This window comes from Choloepus didactylus, chromosome 16, assembly GCF_015220235.1.
Source record: "Choloepus didactylus isolate mChoDid1 chromosome 16, mChoDid1.pri, whole genome shotgun sequence".
In the NCBI taxonomy this organism is placed as follows: domain Eukaryota; kingdom Metazoa; phylum Chordata; class Mammalia; order Pilosa; family Megalonychidae; genus Choloepus; species Choloepus didactylus.
Genome location: NC_051322.1, coordinates 62,391,605 through 62,416,011, shown reverse-complemented (window position 1 = coordinate 62,416,011; position 24,407 = coordinate 62,391,605). Strand labels below are relative to the sequence as shown.

Here is a 24,407-nt window from a genome sequence, read left to right as displayed (position 1 = left end):
TAAATTAACTTTTTTAAAAAAATCAACTATATAAAAAAATTTTTTTTAAAAATACAATTAAAAAAAAACATTTCAAACAAACCATAACAAGGGAGTCCAACATGTTCCTACTCTACCCCAAGAAAATAACCTAATGTAGCAACATTTCTGTGAACTTGTTCCTACCATACTCATCAGAAATTAACAAACCATAGTCATTCCTGGGCATTCCCAGAATGTTAAATTTACCCATGATAGCTTATCTATTCTTGTTGCGTTATCATTCCCCCTTCATTAATTGCTCTCTATCGCTAGTTCCCCTATATTCTACATTATAAACCATTTATTTTAGGAGTGTGTTGTTTAACCTCCAGGTGTTTGTGAATTTTCTGAGTCTCTGATGGTTATTGACTTCTAATTGTATTCCACTGTGGTCAGAGAATGTGCTTTGAATAATTTCAATTTTCTTAAATATATTGAGGCTTGTTTTATGTCCCGGCATATGGTCTATTCTGGAGAAAGTTCTGTAATCACTAGAGAAGAATGTGTATCCTGGTGATTTGGGATGTAATGTTCTCCATATGTCTGTTAAATCAAATTCATTTATCACATTGTTTAGGTTTTCATTTTCCTTATTGGTCTTCTGTCTGGTTGATCTATTTATAGGAGAGAGTGATGTGTTAAAGTCTCCCACAATTATTGTGGAAACATCCATTGCTTCCTTTAGTTTTGCCAGTGTTTGTCTCATGTATTTTGTGGTACCATGATTGGGTGCATAAACATTTATGATTGGTATTTCTTCTTGTTAAATTGCCCCTTTTATTACTATGTAGTGGCCTTCTTTGTCTCTCATAACATCCTTGCATTTAAAGTCTATTTTATCTGAGATTAGTATTGCTACTCTTGCTTTCTTTTGGCTGTAGCTTGCATGAAATATTTTTTCCATCCTTTCACTTTCAATTTCTTTGTGTCCCTGTGTCTAAGGTGAGTCTCTTGTATACAACATATTGATGGTTCATATTTTTTGATCCATTCTGCGAATCTATATCTTTTAATTGGGCAGTTTAATCCATTTTTTTTTTATCATCATTTTATTGAGATATATTCACATACCACGCAGTCATACAAAACAAATTGTACTTTCGATTGTTTACAGTACCATTACATAGTTGTACATTCATCACCTAAATCAATCCCTGACACCTTCATTAGCACACACACAAAAATAACAAGAATAATAATTAGAGTGAAAAAGAGCAATTGAAGTAAAAAAGAACACTGGGTACCTTTGTCTGTTTGTTTGCTTCCCCTACTTTTCTACACATCCATCCATAAACTAGACAAAGTGGAGTTTGGTCCTTATGGCATTCCCAATCCCACTGTCACCCCTCATAAGCTACATTTTTATACAACTGTCTTCGAGATTCATGGGTTCTGGGTTGTAGTTTGATAGTTTCAGGTATCCACCACCAGCTACCCCAATTCTTTAGAACCTAAAAAGGGTTGTCTAAAGTGTGCGTAAGAGTGCCCACCAGAGTGATCTCTCGGCTCGTTTTGGAATCTCTCTGCCACTGAAGCTTATTTCATTTCCTTTCACATCCCCCTTTTGGTCAAGAAGATGTTCTCCATCCCACGATGCCGGGTCTACATTCCTCCCCGGGAGTCATATTCCACGTTGCCAGGGAGATTCACTTCCCTGGGTGTCTGATCCCACGTAGGGGGGAGGGCAGTGATTTCACCTTTCAAGTTGGCTTAGCCAGAGAGAGAGGGCCACATCTGAGCAACAAAGAGTCATTCAGGAGGAGACTCTTAGGCACAAATACAGGGAGGCCTAGCCTCTCCTTTGCAGCAACCGTCTTCCCAAGGGTAAAACTTATGGTAGAGGGCTCAACCCATCAAACCACCAGTCCCCTATGTCTGTGGTCATGTTAGCAACCATGGAGGTGGGGTAGGCGAATACCCCTGCATTCTCCACAGGCTCCTCAAGGGGGCACTACATCTTTTTTTTTTTTTTCCTTGTTTGTCTTTTTTCTTTTTTTTAACTTTCCCTTCTTTTTTAAATCAACTGTATGAAAAAAAAAGTTAAAAAGAAAACAAACATACAATAAAAGAACATTTCAAAGAGACCATAACAAGGGAGTAAGAAAAAGACAACTGACCTAAGATAACTGCTTAACTTCCAACATGTTCCTACTTTACCCCAAGAAAGTTACATAATATAGCAACATTTCAGTGAACTTGTTCCTACTACATCCATCAGAAATTAACAGACCATAGTCATTTCTGGGCATCCCCAGAACGTTAAATAGCTTATCTGTTCTTCTTGGATTATTGTTCCCCCTTCCTTAATTGCTCTCTACTGCTAGTTCCCCTACATTCTACATTATAAACCATTTGTTTTACATTTTTCAAAGTTCACATTAGTGGTAGCATATAATATTTCTCTTTTTGTGCCTGGCTTATTTCGCTCAGCATTATGTCTTCAAGGTTCATCCATGTTGTCATATGTTTCACCAGATCGTTCCTTCTTACTGCCGCGTAGTATTCCATCGTGTGTATATACCACATTTTATTTATCCACTCATCTGTTGAAGGACATTTGGGTTGTTTCCATCTCTTGGCAATTGTGAATAATGCTGCTATGAACATTGGCGTGCAGATATCTGTTCGTGTCACTGCTTTCCGATCTTCCGGGTATATACCGAGAAGTGCAATCGCTGGATCGAATGGTAGCTCTATATCTAGTTTTCTAAGGAACTGCCAGACTGACTTCCAGAGTGGCTGAACCATTATACAGTCCCACCAACAATGAATAAGAGTTCCAATTTCTCCACATCCCCTCCAGCATTTGTAGTTTCCTGTTTGTTTAATGGCAGCCATTCTAACCGGTGTTAGATGGTATCTCATTGTGGTCTTAATTTGCATCTCTCTAATAGCTAGTGAAGCTGAACATTTTTTCATGTGTTTCTTGGCCATTTGTATTTCCTCTTCAGAGAACTGTCTTTTCATATCTTTTGCCCATTTTATAATTGGGCTGTCTGTACTATTGTCATTGAGTTGTAGGATTTCTTTGTATATGCAAGATATCAGTCTTTTGTCAGATACATGGTTTCCAAAAATTTTTTCCCATTGAGTTGGCTGCCTCTTTACCTTTTTGAGAAATTCCTTTGAGGTGCAGAAACTTCTAAGCTTGAGGAGTTCCCATTTATCTATTTTCTCTTTTGTTGCTTGTGCTTTGGGTGTAAAGTCTAGGAAGTGGCCTCCTAATACAAGGTCTTGAAGATGTTTTCCTACATTATCTTCTAGGAGTTTTATGGTACTTTCTTTTATATTGAGATCTTTGGTCCATTTTGAGTTAATTTTTGTGTAGGGGGTGAGGTAGGGGTCCTCTTTCATTCTTTTGGATATGGATATCCAACTCTCCCAGCCCCATTTGTTGAAAAGACCATTATGGCTCAGTTCGGTGACTTTGGGGGCCTTATCAAAGATCAGTCGGCCATAGATCTGAGGGTCTATCTCTGAATTCTCAATTCGATTCCATTGATCTATATGTCTATCTTTGTGCCAGTACCATGCTGTTTTGGCAACTGTGGCTTTATAATAAGCTTCAAAGTCAGGGAGTGTAAGTCCTCCCACTTCGTTTTTCTTTTTTTAGAGTGTCTTTAGCAATTCGAGGCATCTTCCCTTTCCAAATAAATTTGATAACTAGCTTTTCCAAGTCTGCAAAGTAGGTTGTTGGAATTTTGATTGGGATTGCATTGAATCTGTAGATGAGTTTGGGTAGAATTGACATCTTAATGACATTTAGCCTTCCTATCCATGAACATGGAATATTTTTCCATCTTTTAAGGTCCCCTTCTATTTCTTTTAGTAGAGTTATGTAGTTTTCTTTGTATAGGTCTTTTACATCTTTGGTTAAGTTTATTCCTAGGTACTTGATTTTTTTAGTTGCTATTGAAAATGGTATCTTTTTCTTGAGTGTCTCTTCAGTTTGTTCATTTCTAGCATATAGAAACATTACTGACTTATGTGCATTAATCTTGTATCCCGCTACTTTGCTAAATTTGTTTATTAGCTCTAGTAGGTGTATCGTTGATTTCTCAGGGTTTTCTAGATATAAGATCATATCATCTGCAAACAATGACAGTTTTACTTCTTCTTTTCCAATTTGGATGCCTTTTATTTCTTTGTCTTGCCGGATTGCCCTGGCTAGCACTTCCAGCACAATGTTGAATAACAGTGGTGACAGCGGGCATCCTTGTCTTGTTCCTGATCTTAGAGGGAAGGCTTTCAGTCTCTCACCATTGAGTACTATGCTGGCTGTGGGTTTTTCATATATGCTCTTTATCATGTTGAGGAAGTTTCCTTCAATTCCTACCTTTTGAAGTGTTTTTATCAAAAAGGGATATTGGATTTTGTCAAATGCTTTTTCAGCATCTATTGAGATGATCAATTGATTTTTCCCTTTCGAGTTTTTAATGTGTTGTAATACATTGATTGTTTTTCTTATGTTGAACCATCCTTGCATGCCTGGAATGAACCCCACTTGGTCATGGTGTATGATTTTTTAATGTGTCTTTGGATTCGATTTGCAAGTATTTTGTTGAGGATTTTTGCATCTATATTCATTAGGGAGATTGGCCGGTAGTTTTCCTTTTTTGTAGCATCTTTGCCTGGTTTTGGTATTAGATTGATGTTAGCTTCATAAAATGAGTTAGGTAGTGTTCCATTTTTTTCAATGTTTTGAAAGAGTTTGAGTAAGATTGGTGTCAGTTCTTTCTGGAAAGTTTGGTAGAATTCCCCTGTGAAGCCATCTGGCCCTGGGCATTTATTTGTGGGAAGATTTTTGATGACTGATTGGATCTCTTTGCTTGTGATGGGTTGGTTGAGGTCTTCTATTTCTTCTCTGGTCAGTCTACGTTGTTCATATGTTTCCAGGAAATTGTCCCTTTCTTCTACATTATCCAGTTTGTTGCCATACAGTTGTTCATAATATCCTCTTATAATTTTTTTAATTTCTTCAGGATCTGCAGTTATGTCACCTTTTTCATTCATTATTTTGTTTATATGGGTCTTCTCTCTTTTTGATTTTGTCAGTCTAGCTAGGGGCTTGTCAATCTTGTTGATCTTCTCAAAGAACCAACTTTTGGTGATATTTATCCTTTCTATTGTTTTTTTGTTCTCTATGTCATTTATTTCTGCTTTAATCCTTGTTATTTCTTTTCTTGTACTTGGTTTAGGATTGGTTTGCTGTTCATTTTCTAGCTTCTTCAGTTGATCCATTAGTTCTTTGATTTTGGCTCTTTCTTCCTTTTTAATATATGCGTTTAGTGCTATAAATTTCCCCCTTAGCAATGCTTTTGCTGCATCCCATAGGTTTTGGTATGTTGTGTTCTCATTTTCATTCGTCTCTATATATTTAGCAATTTCTCTTGCTATTTCTTCGTTAACCCACTGATTGTTTAGGAGTGTGTTGTTTAACCTCCAGGTATTTGTGAATTTTCTAAGTCTCTGATGGTTATTGACTTCTAATTGTATTCCATTGTGGTCAGAGAATGTGCTTTGAATAATTTCAATCTTTTTAAATTTTTTGAGGCTTGATTTATGTCCCAGCATATGATCTATTCTGAAGAAAGTTCCGTGAGCACTAGAAAAGTATGTGTATCCTGGTGATTTGGGATGTAATGTCCTGTAGATGTCTGTTAAATCTAATTCATTTATCAGATTGTTTAGGTTTTCAGTTTCCTTATTGGTCTTCTGTCTGGTTGATCTATCTATAGGAGAGAGTGATGTGTTGAAGTCTCCCACAATTATTGTGGAAACATCAATTGCTTCCTTTAGTTTTGCCAATGTTTCTCTCATGTATTTTGTTGCACCTTGATTGGGTGCATAGACATTTACGATTGTTATTTCTTCTTGCTGAATTGCCCCTTTTATTAGTATGTAGTGGCCTTCTTTGTCTCTCAAAACATCCCTGCATTTGAAGTCTATTTTATCTGAGATTAATATTGCTACACCTGCTTTCTTTTGGCTGTAGCTTGCATGAAATATTTTTTTCCATCCTTTCACTTTCAGTTTCTTTGTGTCCCTGTGTCTAAGATGAGTCTCTTGTATGCAACGTATTGATGGTTAATTTTTTTTGATCCATTCTGCGAATCTATATCTTTTAATTGGGGAGTTTAATCCATTTACATTCAACGTTAAAACCGTGAAGGCATTTCTTGAATCGGCCATCTTATCCTTTGGTTTATGTTTGCCATATTTTTCCCTCTCTCTATTAATATGCTTTATTGTACCCATACCGAATCTCTTTAGTACTGAACCTTTCTCCAAGTCTCTCTGTCCTGTCTTTGTTTCTCTGTCTGTAGGGCTCCTTTAGTATCTCCAGTAGGGCAGGTCTCTTGTTAGCAAATTCTCTCAGCATTTCTTTGTCTGTGAAAAATTTAAGCTCTCCCTCAAATTTGAAGGAGAGCTTTGCTGGATAAAGTATTCTTGGCTGGAAATTCCTCTCACTCAGAATTTTAAATATATCGTGCCAGTGCTTTCTTGCCTCCATGGTGGCTGCTGAGTAGTCACTACTTAGTCTTATGCTGTTTCCTTTGTATGTGGTGAATTGCTTTTCTCTTGCTGCTTTCAGAACTTGCTCCTTCTCTTCTATGTTTGACAGTGTGATCAGTATATGTCTCGGAGTGGGTTTTTTTGGATTTATTCTATTTGGAGTTCGCTGAGCATTTATGATTTGTGTATTTATGTTGTTTAGAAGATTTGGGAAGTTTTCCCCAACAATTTCTTTGAATACTCTTCCTAGACCTTTACCCTTTTCTTCCCCTTCTGGGACACCAATGAGTCTTATATTCGGACATTTCATATTATCTATCATATCCCTGAGGTCCATTTCGAGTTTTTCAATTTTTTTCCCCATTCTTTCTTTTATGCTTTCATTTTCCATTCTGTCATCTTCCAGGTCACTGATTCGTTGTTCAACTTCCTCTAGTCTTGTACTATGAGTGTCCAGAATCTTTTTAATTTGGTCAACAGTTTCTTTAATTTCCATAAGATCATCCATTTTTTTATTTAGTCTTGCAATGTCTTCTTATGCTCTTCTAGGGTCTTCTTGATTTCCTTTATCTCCCGTACTATGGTCTCATTGTTCATCTTTAGTTCTTTGAGTAGCTGCTCTAGGTGCTGTGTCTCTTCTGGTCTTTTGATTTGGGTGCTTGGGCTTGGGTTATCCATATCGTCTGGTTTTTTCATATGCTTTATAATTTTCTGTTGTTTTTGGCCTCGTGGCATTTGCTGAACTTGATAGGGTTCTTTTAGGGTTTGTAGACCAGTTGAAGTCCTTATCTCTAATTTATCAGATCTACAGCTTCGTGGAGTAGACTTTCTCTAACTAACCAGCAGGTGGCGTCCACGAGCCACCTGTTCTCCACAAGCCAGATCTCCCCTGCTTAGCCTTTTTGGTGAGTGGGGGAGTGAGTCTTGTGGGGTCCAATTGGTGTACCAAGCTTGCGTGTGTAGTTGGTGTTGCCTGCCCTGTATGTGGGGCGTGTTTCTGGGCAGTCGGGGAGGGGGGTTGGCCCTAACAATCAAATCTCCCTGATGATCCTAGAGTTTTAAAGCTGCTGCAATAGTCTAATCCTTCAGTTCAGTCCTGCCACAGTTTGTCTCTGCCACTGACCCACAAGTCTTTGGTATTGGCGTATGGCTCCTGAGACTTGCAAGTGGGCCCCTCTTCCAGGCTGTGCACCCCGGGTCCTCTGTTGAGGGATGACTGTGCTATGTCACAGGTGAGTGCCGTCCCCCCAGGGCAGTTCTGGGCTGCTGGGCTGTGTTGGGAGGCTCCCAGTCTGCTCAAATGATGGCTGAATGGGGCTCTGTTAATTCACACTGCTCCCCCTTCCCAGCTCTGGGACATTCAGCTGAGGTTGCAGGGAAGGCTAATGTCCACGCCCAGTTTTGTGGTGTGTGCCTGTTATTTGAAGCACTTCCGTCACACTGGGTTGTCTGGGGCAGCTCTGGGCTATGGGGCTGGCGATGGGCAGGAGTGTTTCCTGTCCACCAGGATGGTGGCTGTGAGCGGACACCCCCCTTTTCTTGGGAAGTTGTGTTGTTTAGTGAATTTTCTCAGCCACTGGATTATTGCCTTTTGTCTCAGAGCTCTCTTAGTTCTGCTCTTGACTTGATGTGCCCAAATTTCAATTCTTTGAAGCTTTCTGTATTGAGCTTCTTAGAGTAATTGTTTTAGAAAAAGCAAAAAGGATTTAAAAAAAAAAAAAAAAAAAAAAAACGGCCCTCCACAGAGATCTAATGGGTTATTGAAATGCTAATAGACAAAGCAACCAGGGCCATTAAGGAAAGGTGCACAGGGCAGAGAGATCAGCTTTGCTTCGGGATTTGCATATGCGCCTCAAGGCCTGAGCTCCGCCCTTCCCCTTTCTGTGTTCACCAGAACTCCAAAAATCCTCTGCTTTTATTTTGGAGTTTTTCGTGTTGTTTTTTTTCTATGCCTGTCTCCTCTCTGCTGGGCTGGCTGCTCTCAGAGTCTCTGGTGTCTGGTCTCAGTCTATCTATGGTTGGAGTTTGAATCAGTAGAATGAGTTTCCGATAAGAGCAGCCACTGCAATTCTCCCTTCTCCTTCCCGGAGCTGACAGCCCCTCCTCCCCCGGGATTGAGCCTGGCAGGGAGGGGCGCGGGTCCCCTGGCCGCAAAAACTTACAGATTTCGCTGATCTCAGCAGTTCCACGTTTTCATGAGTGTTGTATGAAGTATGCCCAAAGACAGATTGCTCTGTGGTGTCCAGTCCACGCAGTTCCTGGCTTTTTACCTACTTTCCTGGAGGAGTAACTAAAACATACAGCTCACCAGTCTCCCATCTTGCCCCGCCTCCCTAATCCATTTTTATTCAACATTATTACTATGAAGGCATTTTGTGAATTGGCCATCTTATCCTTTGGTTTATGTTTGTCAGGTATATTTTTTCCCTCTCTCTCTTATTGTCCTTTAATGCACCAATATTGAATCTCTTTAGTAGTGATCCTTTCTCCATATCTCTTTCTCCTTTCTTTGTTTCTCTGTCAGTAGGGTTCCCTTTAGTATCTGAAGTGGGGCAGGTCCTTTATTAGCAAAATCTCTCAGCATTTGTTTGTCTGTGAAAAATTTAAGCTCTCCCTCAAATTTGAAGGAAAGCTTAAATTTCTTCTTTATGCTCTTCTAGTGTCTTCTTCATGTCCTTTATATCCTGTGCCATGCTCTCGTTGTTTGTCTTTAGTTCTTTGATTAATTGCTCCAAGTACTTTGTCTCCTCTGATCTTTTGATTTGGGTGTTTGGGTTTGGGTTATTCATATCGTCTGATTTTTTCATATGCTTTAAAATTTTCTGTTGTTTTTGTCCTCTTGGCATTTGCTTAACTTGATAGGGTTCTTTTAGGATATGTAGGATTATTCAAAGTCTAATCTGATTTGTTAGATCTACAGCTTGGTGGTGTACACTTTCTCTAACTAACCAGCAGATGGCATCCGTGAGTCACTTATTCCCCTCAAGTCAGTTCTCCCTAACTTTGTCTTTGTGATGTGTGGGAGTCTGATTCTTGTGGGGTCCAGTTGGTGCACCAAGTTTGGGTGTGTTGTTGGTGCTGTAAGCTCTGAATGTGGGGTGTGTGTCTGAGAGGTTAGGGAGGGAGGGCAGCTTTAATAATCAAACCTCCCAGATGCTCCTGGAGATTTAAGGCTGTTGCAAGAGTCTAAACCTTCAGTTCAGTCTCGCCACAGATTTTCTCTGCCACTGACCCACAAGTCCTTGGTATTGGCATATGGTCCCTGGGATTTCCGTGTGGGTCCCTCTTCCAAGCCATGCCCTTCTAGGGCCTCTGCTGAGGGAAGGTGTGTTACGTCACAAGTGCGCGCCGTCCCTCAAGGGAAGTTCTGGGCTGCCGGACCGTGTAGGTGCATTCCCAGCTTGCTATAAGGATGGCTGAATGGGGCGTGTTATTTTCTCCCTTTTCGCACAGCTCTGTCTTCCCAGCTCTGGGACAATTAGCTGTGGGCGTGTGAAAGGCTGATACTGTGGCATGTACGTATGTTGCTGGGAACACTTCCTGTCACACTGGGTTTTTTGGTGCTGGTCTGTGCTGTGGCACCGGCACTGGGCAGGAGCATTCCCAGTCTGCCCAAAAGATGGCTGCAAGGGGTGTGGTTATTTTCCCCTTTTGGCTCACCTCTGCCTTCCTCACTCTGAGACAATTAGCAGCAGGTGCACAAAAGGCTATTTTCCATGCCAGATATTGAGGCGTACCCACAGCCTGTTCCTGCCATGCTTCACTGTGTGGTTCTTACTGCCTATCTGCAGCCACTTTTGGTTTTTTTAAAAAAGAAGTAGTCCGCCTCCAAAGCCAGCCTATGGTTTCCCCACACTGCGCTGTAGCTGCTGGATATTCAGCAGGCTTACTCACTGGTTTCAGAGCGTAGACTCGGTTTTCTCCAAGTGCATGGTCCCTGTGGATTTAGCAGACCTTGTCCAGCTGGTGCATTGCTGGAACTGGTGTTCTGGGTCACTTTCTGGCTTTTTCATGGAGGTGTTTTTTTGCTCTGTCTCTCCTAGCTGCCATTTTAGGTTCTCCCCCAGAGACTTTTGCATGAACCAAAAGCATTTATCTTCAAAGGGAACACACTGTATTAGCCCAGTGTTCTTTTGTCAAATGCTTGCTGGAGGTAAAGAAGAAAATCTCAAGTCAAAGCCACACTAGAGATAAGTTTTATACCCTGCATTCAATGCAGGTGGGTATAGTTGCTTCTTATCCCATCTGCTTCTGGAAGATGTTGAAGACATAGACCAATAACAAATATTCTGCAATACTGCTATTTCATCATTTGTCAGGGCTCACTGGTTCTTGTCAGATGAGCTCTTATGAGCCAGAGAAGAGCTGTTTCTCTTTTTAGAGTAGCTTAAATTCAACTCTGGAAGTACCAGGAAGAAGAACTGCTTGCCATAATAATTAGTTTGAAAAGTTTAAATATCATCCATTTTATGCATATTGTATTTCAAGATTTTTTAAAAAAAGTTCATTTAAAAGGTGAAAAAAGTAGCGACAATAGTCTTTTCCAAGAAACATGAGATTTTTCCATCGTTAATTAGTTAATACAGCACTTGTAAAGCACTTAGATAAAAAGCACCATTTAATTAAATGTCACCTTTCTTATCAGCACCAATAGACTTTCAACACATTACAAGGGCATATTCCATCTATTTTGCTACACTGGGGGAAAACAGATTTTTTTCTTATATTGTGCTATTCCTTTAAAAGAAAGTATGGAAAGAAATTATTTTCCCTGGATTTCTTCCAGTGTTTTCCTCCCTTAGACGAACTGAGATGTTAGTAGTTTCTGTGGAGTTCTGTAATCTATAGTCAGAAGTTCCTGGTGTCTGGGGGACAGTAGGGAGTCTGGCATGACAATGAAATTTAAATTTGCTTCCCTTGTCCTGGCCTCACTCCCTCTTCTGAGTAGTCTACTTGTTGTCTATAGGATAGCTGTCCTCAGATACTCTGCTGCCTCCCTAAAAATAAAACTAGATTTGAACTGAACTTTCCACTCAGACTGTTGCCCTTGTTTTATTATGATTTAAGCACTGCCATTCTTTTTACTCTGAAGATCTCTTCAATCTCAGTTTCCAAGTCAGTTATTAAGTCCGAGTTTTACTGGATCTGTCTCCTCTCTATCAAGACCCCAGCTACAGCTTTGATTTAGGTTTGTTCAGCCACTCACCACTTTTTCACTTCCCTTTGTTTATATAAGCACATTCTTACAGTTTGAAAGGGTGTCTGAACAAGGAATTATATTTAGACTATGAACAATGCCTTACTTACTGTGAATAACATTTGTTATCATTTGTATTAATACTTTTAAGATTCTACCATATGTGGAAGCACTGCCCAAGAAATTCCTAAAGGTTTGTTGAGAGAGATAAGTATTTTTTTTAAGTTGGTGAATTATTTATTTTGCAATTCATCAAGGTTGACACACTCTTTAAACTTTCACATAATTAAAAAAGTTCACAAAATTCTAAGCAGTTATTTATTTCTAAGACCAATACCCAACAACCTGGAGGATAAAAGAACAAGAATTCATGTATAAAAAAGAGTTACTTACAGCTCCAACCTTCATGCCAGTTGCTTTAGGGTATGATGATATTTTTGTTTTCACTCTTTTTATTTTTTAATATGTGTGACTTCTGTGAGATTTTAGCCCTGGGATTCAAACAGCTAGAGTTTAGGCACACCTAGTTAATGAGATTAGTTTATTATTTTCCCCTTATATCTTCTTTTTCTTTTTTCTTTTTTTGAAAGACAGGCTAGAGCTTTTTATTAAAGATAGCAATATATTGCACATTGGAGAGCACCATATATTTTTTTGAGCATTTCTTCATATGCTTATTAGACATTTGAGTTTGCTCTTCTACAAATGGCCTGCTCATGTCTTTTACCCATTTTTTAATTGGGGTTCCTGTCTTTTTTGCCAACACTCCTTGTATATTAGGGTTATTATTACCTTGTTTTGTTTTAGATATTGCCAATATATTTTCTCAGGCTGTCAACTGTTTGTTAATGTTTTCCATGATGTCCTTCATTGAACAAAATCCTCACTTTTTAAAAATTAAATTCAGTTTTATTGAGATATATTCACATACCATACAATCATCCATGGTGTACAATAAACTATTCAGGTACCATCATATAGTTATGCATTCATCACCCCAATCTATTTTTGAACATTTTCCTTACACCAGAAAGAATCAGAATCAGAATAAAAAATAAAAAGTAAAAAAGAACACCCAAATCATCCACCGCATCCCACCCTATTTTTCATTTAGTTTTTGTCCCCATTTTTCTACTCATCCATCCACACACTGGATAAAGGGATTATGATCCACAAGGTTTTCACAATCACACTGTCACCCCTTGTAAGCTACCTTGTTATATAATCGTCTTCAAGAGTTCAGGCTACTGGATTGGAGTTTGATAGTTTCAGGTATTTACTTCTAGCTATTCCAATACATTAAAACCTGAGAAGTGTTATCTATATAGTTTGTAAGAATGTCCTCCTGAGTGACCTCTTGACTCCATTTGAAATCTGGAGAGCACCATATTTTAAAGATAATGCATATTCAGGACAAGATTTAAAGAACCAAGAACTTCTTGATAGTTCTTTTCTTCTTTTTGCTTAATATCTTTAAAAAATGTTATTTTTTCTCATGTGATTAATTCAGTGTCAAAAGGACTTTGAAATTTTATAGTTTTATTTGGAATTAATGTTTCCTTTCCACCTTTTTCCTTTTTCTTTCCCTCCATCCCTTCTCACAACAACAATAATAAAATAAACATTTAATGAGTGCCACACTGTTAGGTGCTGGAAATACAAGGGACTAAGGGTAAAATGGGAGGGCTGGTCAGTAAACAGGTAACAATATAGAGAGCTAATCCAGAGATAACATCAAGGTGTGTGGGAAACTAGAAATAACACTTCTAGCCAAAAGTAGGAGGGGTCAGGGAAAGCTTGTTTAAAACAGAGCATATCTATATATAATAAATTAAAGAAAGTTAGAAATTACCCACTTGTGACTTCTTGAAACGGATTCAGGGCAAAGCATATTTGGATTCTTTGAGAATCCACTTCAGGTCTTTCTATATGCTACTTCCGATCTTTTCTGTCTCATGCTTTCATAATTGCTTTTTGTTTTCAAAGAGTAATTATTTTATTGTTTTGTAAAAACATTATGTGTTCACTTCATGAAAATCCAAGCTATTAAAAAAAACTACAAGTAAGAAAGAATAATAAATTTCTGTAAATTCTAGATGCAAATATTGTTAACATTTTCTTTTTTAATATATACAGCTAATAGTATAAATGGACAAAACAAGAGCATACTGCACATTATATAATGAAAAGTATAAAACTTTATCTAAATTTAATACAACTATAAATTGGGGTGAAGAAATGGTAGGAAGTAAAATAAGCCTTTTTTTTTTTCCAAAAAGATTTCAACCCTAAAAGTTTCTCTGACAGTAAGACAAAATTTTGATTATGACATTGTTTTAATGACTCATAATTTTTAACTAAAAAATGTTTTTCAATTTTAGATTGTACTGACTTCCTAATGGGGAAAGATAAAAAAATTAGCCCTCATTATCCAGCTCGCTTCCTCATCACCTTTCAGTTTTTTTAGTTATATATTTTTTTGTGTTGTCAAGGTTTTCAACGTTTACATTCTATTCTATTGCCTTGATTCCCATGGCTATTTTAGCCCTATGTCTGTATTTTCTTAAATAATTTCAGTGTTCTCCATCAATCATCATTTTACCATGCTATGTTGGTGGAATTTCTAGATTGATAGCATAAAGATCCCGGAGTTGTCAAATTTAAGTACTGTCCATAATAGGTTTGAGGTGAGTAAACGTCACTATTAATCTTTACGTCCTCACATTTAGTATCAAAGCTGACTATTTAAATAAAAATACTGCAGTCAAGGATATTTGCACACTGATTGTGGCATTATTCACAACTGCCAAACAAAAGTGGAAGCAACTCAGTTGTCCATCAACAGATGAACGGATTAACAAAATGTGGTATACACATACAATGGATATTATTCAGCCATAAAAAGGAATGAAGTTCTGTTACATGTGACCACATGGATGAATCTTGGAGACATCATGTTGAGTGAAATAAGCCAGACAGTAAAGGATAAATATTTTGTGATCTCACTTACATGAAATAATCAGAATAAGCTAATTTATAGAGTCAGAAACTAGAAGACAGGTTAACAGGGGCTGGGGTGGGGGTCGGAAATGGAGAGTTAATGCTTAAGTGGTAGAGAGTTTCTGTTTGAGATGATGGAAAAGTTTGGTAATGAATAGTGGTGATGATAGCACAATATTGTGAATGTAATTAACACTACTGAATGCTATATTCAAAAAGGGTTAAAATGGCAAATTTAACATTGCATACATGTTATCAGAAGTTAAAAAAACCCAAGAATTCTGCAGTGAAGGATGTGAAAGGCTGCAGAAGATGACCTTGGTCTTGGCTTCTTTCTGAAGGATGTGCATATATGTATAAGTGCGTGGTTTGAGGGTGCATACAAAATTGGAACACTCTGAATTATAGAAGAGATTATAAACTTTGGTGAAAAAAAATCTTACCAAGAAAACTGGTTGATTTTTATTAACTTAGAATCTACCTCTTCATAATATATTTATAAATACTTAGAGTGGAAGGACTTATGAGATCACTGAATTCAGTCCCCTTACTGTACTGATGAAGATACTGAAGTGCTCAAATTCCAGTGTGATAACTTGTCTAAGGCTGCATGTCTGGTCACAGTGGTGGTGGGACTGGATTCCAGGCTGTGTGCTCTAAAGCTGGATTGGCAGCCAGGCTTGATGTTTTCTAGTCCTCAGCTCTCACCACTAAAGAAATATGCATATATTTTAAAAATTGATATATTTGTACTTTTTTTGTATATTAGCAAGCAATATAGAAATGCTTTCTTATTTGAAAATGCCAAATAATACAGAAGTATCTGGAATAAATATCAAAGTTCCTTTCCCCCAAATCATGATTCCCTCTCAGAGGAAAACATTTTTGCAGTTTGATGTGTCTTTTCCAAATGTTTTCCTGTGCATTTTATATACATAGAGTGATATATAAGTTTAGTTAAAAATAACTTTCCATAAAAGAGTTCATGAATACATATTATTCTTAACCTTTCTTTTCATACTTAGTGATAGGTCCTGGGAATATTTCCAAGTCTGTATTATAGCTCTAATTCATTCTTCTGTTACATAAACTGTGTATATTCAGTTATGTGTAAAATAATGAGAAAGAAGACAGTATTTATGTCCTCTGACTGGGAGAAAGCTAAAGAAGTTTCATTTATACTTTGTGAATTTCCAGTGCTTTCTTTTTTCATTGTTTGCTTCCATTGTGGTGCTTGTTCCCTGACAATGAAATCTGTTTTCTCAAAATATCTTCACACATTTTCTCTCTTAAAAGAAATATACTTAAAATAATTGCCTTTTGCAGCATTTCTCCAATTTTAGCTTATTTAAATACTTCACCACATGATCCACTGTAAATCTAAATCCAAATCATAGGTACCCCAATAAGAAGGGGATTTATTATCATTAGAATCAGAAATTACTCATGAGTTATATATTTGGGGTATTAGACCCTATCAGATATATGTTTTCGAAATATTTTCTCCCATTCTTAGGTTGCTTTTTTTTTTTTTTTACTTTCTTGATACACTCCTTTGATGCATAAAAGTTTGAAATTTTGATGAAAAATCAAATTTATTTATTTTTTTCTTTTGTTGTTCATGCTTTTGGTGTAAATTCTAAGAAATCATTGCTAACATAAGGTCCTGAAGATGTTTCTCTTTGTTTTCTTATAGGAGTTTTTATAGTTTTGGTTTTTTTATTTAGGTCTTTGGTCCATTTTAAGTTAAATTTTGTATATGGTGTGAGGTAGGGGTCCACCTTCATTCTTTTGCATATGGCTGTCTGCTTTTCCCAGCACCATTTATTAAAGAGACTCTTCTTTCACTCTTGTGTAAACTTGGCAACTTTGTCAAAAATCAATTGGCCATTCATGTGAGGTTTATTTCTGAACTCTAAATTCAGTTCTGTTGGTCTATATGTCTGTCTTTCAGTAACACTCTATTTTGATTAAAATCTGGAAATGCAAACCCTCCATTTTTTTTTTTCTTTTTCAAGATGGATTTGGCTATTTGGGGCCCCTTACCTTTCCATTGGAATTTGATGATTAACTTTTCCATTTCTGCAAAGAAGACTGTTGGAATTTTAATTGCAATTGTGTGGAATCTGTGGAATCACTTTCGGTAGAATTGACATCTTAGCAATATTTAGTCTTCTAATCCATGAACAGTTACTTAGGTCTTCTTAAATTTCTTTCAGCAGTGTTTTATAGTTTTACAGATGCACGTCCTTTATATCCTTGGTTAAATTTTTCCTAGATATTTGCTTCTTTAGTTGCTATTGGCAAAGGAATTTTTTTCTTGATTTCTTTTTCAGATTGTTCATTATTAGTGTATAGGAAGATTATTGATTTTCCGGTTTTGGCCCACGTCTCATTTTTGATTGTATACTGCATATTGTATATAAAAATAATGCAGTTTGAACAAGGTAATTTTTTTTTCCAAAGAGGACATGCTTTTTCCTTTGTGAGGAAACCAGGGTAAAGGCTTGATATTTTGGATTATTAGACTTGAACTGGATCAGTGCCAGTTTGAAGTTAATTTCAGATCACCTCCACTTTAAAATATTTTATGGATGAGCTTAGGTCCATCCCTCAAGCAGGGCTTTGTGACCAGATAGGAGATAAGACATATTCTCAGGTATGAAAGCAGTTGCCAGTCTTTACTCACCTTGAAAGGACTCACCAACCACCATGGAATGCTGACTTCTTTGTGTCCATTGCTCTTTGATGGTTTTAAAGAAAACGTATTTTTTTTTTTGGTTTATCTAGTGTTTTCTTGTTACGTCAGGAGCAACATTCTTTTATGATTTTCTAGTCTCTAGCTGGAAATGGAATGCTAGCATTTAATTTAGTACCTTTAATAATAAAAGAGGTTGATAAAAGTCTTTTTATTTTATCCTTTTATTTATAAGTACTTTGCCAATACTTATAGCCAGGTTGAGACTCAGAAAATATTTAGCAATTAGTGCAGCAGAGGTACCAACTAATTAAAACAGAAGTCGGCCAGCACAGCCCCTAGAGGGTGAATTGGCATGTTTTAAAGTAGGACTGTTATGATGAAGAACATGAGTATAAAGATAGGTTGATTATGAAAGTTGCATGAAATAGTGAGTGAGATGAACATTTTAAAATTGGTATTTCAAATGTAAGTTTAATCAGCACAACTCTCATTCTGAATAGCTTTAATGGTATCAGATTCTGAGTAACAGACAATTTTTTCTTACACCTACTATTTGTCTACTATTTAAGAAAAGTCATGCCATGAACCTGCATTTCGTACATTTCCTATCTTTGGACTAGTTATATTCTAAACCAGTTTGAGTGGCCTTTGTGTTTTACTTGCTAAAGTTCTGCTCTTGAAAATTCTGTAAGCCAACACATGTAAAATGAGTGTTTGGGTGGAAAACCAGAGGCTCAGCTTCCTTTATAGATCTCATTCACCATGGGAGGCAGGGCTGTGATCCCTGTGCTGCTGCCAGCCCGGCGATATCAGTCAAGCTCTTTCCCTTTAGTTGACTTCACCGACAGGGAATGAAACCTAGGTTTTCAAATAACACATGGCTGGACTGTGGTTTTCTTGCTCTGGAGGAACGTGATTTAAGCTGTCAGTTTCTAATCTAGGAAATGATACGGAAATGAGGAGGAAATGACAATGAAGCAGTTCATTTTTTCTGGAAGGGAGGCAGGATTTAATGCCCCAATAAATAAATGAATAAATAAAACAACTATATTTGGCGGTTAACTTTAGAGGCCTTGCCAATCTAGCTTTACCCAGAATTCCTGTGGTCCATTGGGTTTTAATGCTTTTGCCCCAAACTTTAACATATTTATCGGGAGAATGTAGTGCTTTCTTTCTTTCTTTTTTAAGTGTTTTACATTCATGACAGTACATATTGTAAGACAGAACTTTGATCCTAACCTCACACTTAAGAGTACATTTCTTAATTCTGGTCCATGCATTGAAGAAATACACTTGATCGTCAAAAGAAGGTTAACAGACAAGAGCAGTGACTACCCACTACCATTATTATCAACATTAATTGCGTACTAAGTGCCACTCTCTGTACTAAACATGTCAAGCAATTCAAGAAATCTAACATCTTTGGACATTTTGTGATAGACGGATATATAAGACAAGAAAAAGATTTGTATTTTTGGCAAGCAGTAAAAATCAATAGAAAAAATGATACTTTTCAGGTTGATGCAGTACCTTTTGAGGAAATGTTTAAGCACTTGGATAAAAGGGATTGTTGAAGTACAATTCCACAGATAGGCAGATTTGAAATTTCCAAAAAGAAATAATAGAAAGATGCTTTGCATGTGTGTGTGTACAACATGTCTCATGAAATTTTGCCTAAATTTTAAAGAATTTCTAAAGGATTTTAGAGAATTTCTAAAAATTCTAAAGATTTTTTCAAGGTGTAATACCTAAAATGTTTGTTTACGATTTTATTGGGTGTTTCACTTCATCTGGACTTTCTCTGAACTTGCTTCTCCAGTGTTCTAGAGTTGCACTCATCTTTCAGATTTTCTGCTGTTATGCTGTATGAACACAGGGTTTGTTGATAGCTGTATACTTAGAAATTCAAATATAAATCCAGGAAAAATTTTTCCTTTACAAGTGAAAGGTGATGAACAACATTTTGGATAATGCCAAATGGAAAAAAGTCTTTCCTAGGCTTTGAGAGAAGCTCACTTGAGTAACTCTGAGCTGATTATCTTCCATTTGCCCCAGGCAGACTCACCTTCCACTTTTATTCACCTTGTTGTCTGCCCCAGGAGGCTGACTGGGGCTCCAATTCCCTTTGTCTTCAGATGGGTTTGGCCAATGGTAAAAATCAGAGGGAGGGAGAAGAATGCTGACCAGGTATTTATTTGTCTGGGTTCCTTCCTGTGAGATTGACCCAATGCTCATGAACAGAAGTGTTCATCTCAAGGGATTCGTCTCTACCTGTCTCTCTCCCTCCAGATTCCAGTAACCACTGCCTCTACTCATTCATTCTGGCACAGGCTACCACCAGTCTCAGGCAACTCTCCCATCTGTGGAGATCCTCCACAGCAATGTTTTATGTTTCCTGTTGGGACCCTGACTGATAAAGATTCTATTAATCCACAAGAAAGCAAAGTTATTAGGGATTTGTGTATTAAACATATGATGTTGTTAGATTTATATCAGACCAGTGCTTGGTGCTTTACCTCACAAAAAATAGAAGAATGATGGTATTTCCTATTACCTAGAAAAATAATAAGTCAAGAGTGCTAGCTTTTCAAAGATCATGTTACTGCCAAGCTTTCATGAACTTGTTCTTAAGGAAAATAAAGTTTTGTGTGTGTGGCAGACAGCTTGGTACTTGTGTACCAGCTTTCACTTTTTCTTCATGAAGGTGTGTTCTTTTAAAATCTTTCTTGATGCCTATGAAAAGACAGCTTAAGAGGCTTGGACCAGCGCTGAGCTGCAGGGGTTCTTCAAACTGTGCTGGCCCTCCCCACCGACATCATGCTCCAGTTTCTGCTTGGATTTACTTTTGGCAACGTGGTTGCAATGTATCTGGCTCAGAACTATGATATACCAAACCTGGCCAAAAAACTTGAAGATATCAATAAGGACTTGGATGCCAAGAAGAAACCCCCTTGTTCCTGAAGCCGACTCCAGCTGCCTTCTGGATACACTGATTCTACTGTCTTGAGGGTCTTCTTTACCATCTAAACCAAAAGCTTTTGTTTTAACCTCCAGCCTCAGCAATTTTCTTCTTTGCTAAACCCTGAGTTGCCCCAGAGCAAAAATGAGGCCACAAGTTACTAACTATCCTTTCTTTTCCACTGTCCTCACCTCTTCCCATCCTTCTTCCAGCTGCTTGGGAGATTTTAGACTGGAATTATGGTGCTAAATTAGTAAACATGACCTTTAGTTAGTAGTCTCTTCTTTATTCTTTGGAATTTCTACTACCTGTTTTCAAGAAAAAAATTGATGCGTTTTTGTATAGCTGATCAGCTACAAATAATGCTAATTTCACAATACAACAATTACAGTGGTTGCTTGTACTAAATTGTACATTTGATACTAAATTATGTTGTTTCAAAGTGATTAAAACTAATATCTAGGAGCCAAAAAAGGCAGTTTTAAAAATTTAACTTACATGTATTTCATGAAATTGGATTATGATTTAAACGAAAACACAATGAATTTGCATCATATTATAGGAACTGTTTCTTGACAGGGAGGTCTACTTTTCCAAGGATATGTTAAACTAGAGGGATTGTGGAGTTTTCATTTCTGAAGGGAATGAGAGTGAAAACAGAATATGGTTTTTACTCCTTAAGATGATTTGGATAGGCTCAGAGCTAGAAGAGATTGAAGAGCCTCTTTTCTTTTGCAAATTATCTTCTGCCTAGATGTACAAGAATCACCTCAAATCAATATGTCAATTCTGATTCAAGGAATATTTATCAAACCTCTTCCATGTGCCAGAACCTGTACTAGGTACGAGAGACAGCAGTGAATACCACAATCCAGCACCTCAGGCAGGTTATAGGCTGGCAGAAAAGACACATATCATTTCTAGCATGAAGGGTTTATGAAAGATGCATAAGAAAAACCCAGGGTTCTCATCAGAAGGGAAACCCATCATATTTTCCTAAAACTCCACCACCTAATGATCCAAACTGGAAGCCTGAGAGTCATTCTTTAATTCTGTCACCCCTTTACTAACCCACCCCCCAACAATCAGTCACCAAGTTGTTCCTATTTTCGTATCTTGTATCTGTTCCCATTTCTGCACTACAGTTGCCTTAGTTCCAGTCCCCATCATTTCTCTCCTGGTATCCTGCGCCTAACTGGTCTCCCTGCTTCCAGTGTTGCCCCACGTTATCATCAGAGTGATCTAACTATAAAGTAAAACTGGCCATTTTACACCATTGCAGAAAAATCCCTTAATGACTTTCCAACTGTAAAAGATAAGGTCCATATGGTGTGCAAGGCTCTCCATGAGCTGGACTCCATCTAGATCTTCAATTGTATCCCTCCCTTGAGGGGCAGGTGTTGAATATTGAATGGATGAATACAAACATTTAAAATGGTTTGGTCTGCCAGAGATAAACATATAAAACACTTTATTAAACATCCTGGATATGTACGGGATGGTTCTAGTTCATTAAGCATTATCTTCTCAAAATAACTTCATTCATTCATTCCATATTGATTTAACACATGCATATGCTGGACTCCAAAGAAATATATAAGAAACGGCCCTGGACCTGAACAGGATTTACAATTTCTAAGATATCACTCAATTAGGCAGTAACGAAAGGCCAACACTAGCAATTTGAAAAACATTGCTGCAGGAATTTATAGAAAGTGCGATGGGTTGAATTATGTTCCCCAAAAAGATATATTAAAGTGATAATCCCTAGTACCTCAAATGTGTCCTTATTTGCAAAGAAGGTTGTTACAGATGGAATTAGGCAGGTTAAAATGAGGTCATGCTGGAGTAGGGTGAGTCCTTCATGCAATATGACTGATATCCTTATAAGTGGAAATTCAACTCAAGACTTCAGCATCAGAATTTCCAGCCTGTTGACCTGTTTATAATTAAACAGAATTAAACTTGCCACCCCCCAGTCATGTGAGCCATTTTCTTAAAATAAATCTCAACACACACACACACACACACACACACACACACACACACACACATACACACACACATTCTGTTGGTTCTGTTTCCTTGAAAAACCCTGACTGAAAGAGTAGAAAGTCCCCTATGGGGCAAAAGATTGAGTGGGGAAACCTGAGCTTTTCAGGATGTACAAGTGAGTTCTGCCCTGAGGGTAGCTCTGGTTTTAGGGGAATTGGTCAAGCTATTCTGGGAAATCAGAGTTTCTAAGCAGAACTTCTCCACTCTGACCTTGTGGAGCTCAGATCTCTCACTTGTGAGGTCAAAGTGGCAGATGATGCTCTTCTGACTCTGCTGGAATCCTTGTGAGAAGAAATGGAGCTAACATCCTACCTCACCTCAGGGTCTTCAAAGTGGCTGTTATCTCTCAGAAATACTATTCACGGCCTCAGTGGAGGCTGGGGGAAAAGAGGCAGCACCACCGTTCAAACTTCCAGGCACTTGAATAGAGTTTAAGACAAATTATTGACAATACAGGAAACAGAACTAAGTCTGCTCTTCATTCTGGTAGATGGAAATTTGTGAATTCCAATCTACCCCCTACTCTGACTTGGATTATACTGCAGGATATTCTTCAACTGGCCTTTCATTGGCTGCAAGTTGGGCGAAAGTAATCTGTCTGGGATGTCTCTGATAATGCCTTTTACCTTTGTGCCTTCTTTACAATTGTGATGACTTCTTAAGGGGCCACAGAAAGCATCAATCCATATGAAGTTTTGTTTCATTGTATATAAATCCAAACACTAATGTATTTATTGTATAAAAAGCTTATTTCTGGAATTCTTTGTGTGGTTAATATTCTAGGGTTTGACCAAAATGTTCTTATTATAACTGTATGTTTATTGATACCCATCTATTACAATATGCTTTTAACAGTGGGATTTACAAAGGCATGGCTCTAGTTCTGAAGAGAATAACCTAGTTGGGAAATAGTGAAATCCCAATTTTTCTCAACTGCAATTTCTGTTCTGAAAGGGAAGAAATCTTAGAACTACAATATCCTGGTGACTTCCATGAAAATTAAAGTTCCTAGGGTGATCCATTGATTCATCCATCAATGAAATAAATTAGAATTTCTTAAGAAGCATACCACTGAGAACCTGACTTTTCTAAAAGATCTCATTGAGCCCATTTCATAGCCATTTGAAAGTGTTACAAATGTTCAGTGACAAGTAATAAATGGAATCTGACTGCTTTTGGATCTTCTCTTCATGCTAAATCCTATGACATATTCTTACTTGTAAAATTTTTTCTAGTGGTATTAGAAAGTTTCCATATATTGATTAGTTTCTTATGTTTATTGAAGAAAAAGTGTTAAAACACAATATTCTATATCTGTATCTATATCCATATCTGTATTTATATCTATATTCAAAAATCTATTAATTTAAGGGTAAACTCTTTCTAGAATACTGACTAATACTTGCTAAATGTTTACTATGAGACAAGTATCATTCTAAGTATTCTCCATGAAACAACTCATTCACTCCTCTGAACACTCTTATGAAGTAGATACTATTATTACCACTAATTTTACAGTTCAAGAGACCAAGACACAGTGGTATTAATTAACTTGCCTATTTTCTTATAGGTAGTAAATAGTGTTTCTTAGATTTGAATTCAGATAATCTGACTCCAGATAATCAGTATGTCAAGGTTGCACTGTACCACTTCTCTATAAAAAATTTAAACTGATGTGCCATAGTAGAATGATCAGGCTGTTTGGAAAGGTCATGGATAATCTTAAATCCACAGAAAGAGCTGAAGGTTTTCATTTTGTACTTCCTTTATATCATCATTTTGGAGCTTTCTTTTAGCATTTGAAATGAATTTATCACTTACTGAGACTGTACTGTTCATACAATTATATATATTGTGTATAAGAGGAGAGAACCAAATGTTCTTGTTATTTCAAAATATTGGGGGTGATGGTGGGTGATTAGGTCTCAGTAGTAACATGCAGCAAGGAACTGTACAAG

General features: G+C 37.3%; 1 protein-coding gene across 1 annotated transcript; it reads left to right on the top strand.

Annotated features, from left to right (window-relative positions):
* Window positions 1–20,252: 20,252 nt before the first annotated feature.
* Window positions 20,253–20,396, top strand: LOC119511673 (short transmembrane mitochondrial protein 1-like). The gene has a single exon (XM_037806182.1). It carries the CDS (start codon window positions 20,253–20,255, stop codon window positions 20,394–20,396), a length of 144 nt encoding a protein of 47 aa, XP_037662110.1.
* Window positions 20,397–24,407: the final 4,011 nt, after the last annotated feature.